The sequence below is a fragment of the Trachypithecus francoisi genome, unplaced genomic scaffold (genome assembly GCF_009764315.1).
Source record: "Trachypithecus francoisi isolate TF-2019V2 unplaced genomic scaffold, Tfra_2.0 Contig00054, whole genome shotgun sequence".
NCBI lineage: Eukaryota > Metazoa > Chordata > Mammalia > Primates > Cercopithecidae > Trachypithecus > Trachypithecus francoisi.
In genome coordinates this window covers 907301-911581 of record NW_022680465.1, presented here as the reverse complement: position 1 = coordinate 911581, position 4281 = coordinate 907301, and the positions used below count along the sequence as shown (strand labels likewise).

The 4281-nt window shown below is 52.8% G+C and overlaps 1 protein-coding gene across 2 annotated transcripts; it reads left to right on the top strand.

Annotated features, from left to right (window-relative positions):
- Positions 1–301: 301 nt before the first annotated feature.
- On the top strand, positions 302–3186 carry LOC117086181 (protein ARMCX6). 2 transcript variants are annotated; one of them, XM_033215812.1, is made up of 4 exons: positions 309–435; positions 735–816; positions 1171–1252; positions 1548–3186. In XM_033215812.1, the coding sequence occupies exon 4, from the start codon at positions 1694–1696 to the stop codon at positions 2597–2599; it is 906 nt and encodes a 301-aa protein (XP_033071703.1). In that variant the 5' UTR covers positions 309–435; positions 735–816; positions 1171–1252; positions 1548–1693; the 3' UTR covers positions 2600–3186. The 2 variants fall into 2 exon arrangements, with proteins under 2 accessions (XP_033071797.1, XP_033071703.1); XM_033215906.1 differs by lacking the exon at positions 1171–1252 and having other exon boundaries at positions 302–435.
- The last annotated feature ends 1095 nt before the right edge of the window (positions 3187–4281 follow it).

Sequence of the window (4281 nt, the reverse complement as noted above, 5' to 3'; positions counted from 1 at the left end):
TGAACATGGAAAAGGGTAGAAATTTAAGAAAGGGGCTGCAGGAGTTCGAGAGCCAAGGAAAAGATGAGACAATTCCCCAAGAAGTGTAAGTGAAGGGTAGACCCAGGAAAAGATGCTGACCTTCTTCTGGAATTAGAGAAACACAAATTCAAACACCAGAAAGACAGGGCCATTTCTGGTTTCTGGTATTGTTACAGAGGAAAAAAGTGACAGGGCCCACTGTGGGGGTTGAGGGGGAGATACAAGGCAGGCTGGCGCCTGCCGCACTGCTTGTGGGAGTGGAAATTGGGGGCCAGAGCGCACTGGTGACGTGGCTGTCACGTGACCAAGAGCCGCCTAGAGCACAAGTCCTGCTAGTCGCCTCCGTCTGGGTACCAGCCCCCTATTACTCTGCAGGCGCGTGAAGAAAGAAGGAAACTAGCTCGGACTGTGCAGGTCGGTGCGAGGGTGGGCGCTGCTTCAGAGGAGGTATGGGTGGAAGAGGGCCAAGAACGCCACAGATCCGAGTTCAGGCCGATCACAGCTGGGTCCTTTCTCTCCTACTTTCTAAATACTGCCACCAACCCCCACCCCACCCCGTGCTCATTTTAGTAGAGAGAAGTGGCGGGTTTCGGGTGGGGGTGAGGAGAGTGAATGGCGTTTCCAGAGACTCCGAGAAAAGAAAGGTTCCAGTGTCCCGGGTGCTGGTCCGTCCACCAAGCACTCCGTCCCCTCGGTCCCTTGTCTGTTTGCAGGTTTGTAGGTCTGTTGGCCTGTAGGTTTCGGCACAAGTCTCAGCGAGAGAAGGAGAAAACTGCCTTGGTTGGAACCTTGCAGGTCAGTGTGAAGGTGGGATTAACCCAGGACCACGGGTGGGGGTGGCGGAGGAGGGGGGCTGGGATATGAGAGGGCCGGGTCCGAGTCGCCCTCTCCTGGCCCCTTCTTTCTCCACACCCCCTCCCATTTCAGTGCAGGGAAAGGGGTGTGGCGGCCTTTGCTGGGGAAATGGCGGACGACAAGTGGGGCGGGGGAGGCCTGCGTCCGGAAAGTCAGTAGAGTATGAGAAATCTTTTAAACTCAAGTGCCTAAAATTCACAAAAGCAGAAATTGGGACATGTGTCCTCAGTCCATCCACTACACTTTCATTTCTCCATTTCCTCCTACCTGTTTTTGCATTTGCCCTTCTGCCAGGCTCTATCCTCTATCACTGTGGAGGGACCACTGACAACAGAAGACAAGGGAAAACCAAGGAATTTACCTGACTTTGGTAGAGGTTAGTGAGAGAAACTGCCCTTAATCTTTGGAAGTGGAGGTCTGGTGAAGGAGACTACCTGAGAGGTACTCACACTGTCACCTTCCTAGCTATCATAGCACAGACCCATCTCTTGCCCTTCCCTGTGGACCCAGAAAGAGAAATGGGGGCTCCTGAGGTCGATAGAGGAAGACAGAAAAGAACAAAGAAATTATATCGTGTTAATCTGCCTTTCTCACCAACTCAAAATCCACCCTGTCTGTGAGGCACAAAGCCAAACATAGTCCCGAGCCCTAATATTCTGTTTCACCCATAGATTCATCACAAGAGAGCTACAAGAGCCTAGAAGAAGCTAAAGACTGCTACCCTCCATCCTTACTCACCCTGGACCTGAGAGACCTCTTCAATCAGGTGGAGCAAGGCCCTCTCCTGTCCTGCCCCAAGGCTGGCACGGACTTGAGCATGGGCCGGGCTCGGGAAGTGGGTTGGATGGCGGCAGGACTGATGATTGGGGCTGGTGCCTGCTACTGCGTTTATAAACTGACCATAGGAAGAGATGACAGTGAGAAGCTGGAGGAGGAGGAGGAAGAGGAGTGGGACGATGACCAGGAGCTGGATGAGGAGGAGCCTGATATTTGGTTTGATTTTGAAACTATGGCTCGGCCCTGGAGTGAGGATGGGGATTGGACTGAACCTGGGGCCCCAGGTGGCACTGAGGACAGGCCCTCAGGGGGAGGCAAGGCCAACCGAGCACACCCAATAAAACAGCGGCCATTCCCCTATGAACATAAAAATACTTGGAGTGCTCAAAATTGTAAAAATGGCAGTTGTGTTCTGGACCTCTCCAAGTGTCTTTTCATTCAGGGAAAACTGTTGTTTGCTGAGCCCAAGGATGCGGGCTTTCCATTTAGCCAGGGTATCAATAGCCATTTGGCCAGTCTCTCAATGGTTAGAAACACAAGCCCCACACCAGACCCCACTGTTAGAGAGGCTTTGTGTGCCACGGATAACTTAAATGCGAGCATTGAAAGTGAGGGCCAGATTACGACGTACATCAATGAAGTGTGTCAGGAGACTGTGTCACGTTGCTGCAACTCATTTCTGCAGCAGGCCGGATTAAATTTGTTAATAAGCATGACAGTTATTAATAACATGCTTGCCAAGTCCCTTTCAGACTTGAAGTTTCCTTTGATATCTGATGAGGGAAGTGGATGTGCTAAGGTTCAGGTTTTGAAACCACTGATGGGTTTGTCTGAAAAGCCAGTCTTGGCGGGGGAGTTAGTCGGTGCCCAGATGCTCTTCTCATTCATGTCCCTCTTTATCAGAAAAGGAAACAGAGAGATTCTCCTGGAAACCCCTGCCCCATAAACGGCCCTCTCGAACACAATGGGACGGAATCCACCCACAACGCGCTTGGTTTGCAGATGTCAAAGAATCTGCAGAGAGTGCTACTGAAGATCCAGCCTTAGCCAATCACCACCTCATTGGGTGAAAGTTCCAGGGCTCAATCCAGGACCACACTCTTATTGGCCAGGCAGGGGCTCCCACAGAGCTTTGAGTAACTTGTTGGTTGTGAAGTCTGCAGGCAATGTTGGCACTGTAAATTCCTCCCTTGCAGCCTCCTTCATGTGGTGAGGGGATCACTTCAGCTGCCTGCTGTGGACAAAGAACATCAAATTACAGCTATTGTTGCCTGTGGTGGTCTCCCTGTCCAAGCAGGACCGCTTTGCAGAGACCAGACGCATATCGCAGCTTGAGCTGAAAATGCATTTGTTGCAGCTTAGGTTGAATTATTTTTCGTTTACTCTTTCTTCTACACGCGCCTGATGGATAGTGAACCCATTCATCAAAAAAGTGCACTGCTCTTCTGTCTATTGTACCGACTTAACCTCTTCCACCCAAGTCCGCATCTGTGTGTATCATCAATAAAGTTGTGTGCTTTGATTGGCAGAAAAGAGTCATGGTCCTTGTCCTTGAGTTTACAGTCTGCACTGAGAGAAGGACAAAAAAGCACGGTAAACGCCAGCTGACTGGGACTTCTGTTCCCTGACAAATGCCGGCTTATCGGTGCTCACAGGAGGCAGGGATAGAGAGGGGCTGCAGTGCTCAGAATAAACTTCAAGAAGGGGCTGGGGGCGGGGGTGGGGGGAGGGGAGGGGCACAGCGGGGGAGTTCGTGGAATTAGGATGGAATGTTGAGAGGACTGAAAGACACAACACCCGTGAAGCAGGCAGCACCGTGCCCAGCACAGAGAAATCCCTTCTTAATGTCTTTTCCTTGACTGCCAGCCTGGAAAGAAAGGTCAGTAACCCTGGCCTTTTCGTTTGTCTGCGCATCCCGACGTGGGGATGGGGACCGGGGTGGAGCGGGTGGGGGAGCTCTACCACGCATTGAGGCGCATTTATTGCACAAATGTTGCCGCTTGCCCAGCACCTACCCTATGTAGTTCTATCCTTCCTGCGAAGCCACGGGGAAATCTGCTTCCAGCCCTCCTTCTCTCTTCCTTGGGATCCCCAGTGCTACTTCCTGACAGAGTGAGAGGGTTGGCCGCTGCTCCCTTTGGAGCAACCTCCTTTCTCCATATCCCCACTACCTTTGGTGGGACCCAGGAAGGGGACAGTGGAGCCTTCCATCGACTACCCGCGGGGGTGATAGGGCAAATGCTGAGGGCACTTGGCACGACCGTGGTCCCTCATCCATCCGGAGACCCTCCACACTCTCCACCTGAGGTCCCTGCACCTTGCCAGGAAAGGAAGAGCCCGTGGGCACAGAAGCACTTCATGGGTCAGGGCAGCTCGTTCTGCCCCTGACCCGCCCCCACCTCCGACATTACCAGATCCTGCCCAGCAGGTTTAGCCCCTGAATCAGCAAAGCCAGGTTCCCTGCATGTTTGTGTTGTGTGTGTCAAGAAGTGGTCGCCTTCCCTAAAGCCATGGCAAACCCAGTAAACACATCTGCTTCCTTTGGGCAAGGCTGCTGCCGTGCTGGTACCCACTCGGTCTCCCAGGGCTGCTGCTGTGGGTCACTGTGCCCTGGGCGGCCGCCATCTC

Excerpts from the sequence above, each read along its gene's own strand:
- LOC117086181 (XM_033215906.1), top strand. The coding sequence starts at position 1,694 with ATGGGCCGGGCTCGGGAAGTGGGTTGGATGGCGGCAGGACTGATGATT.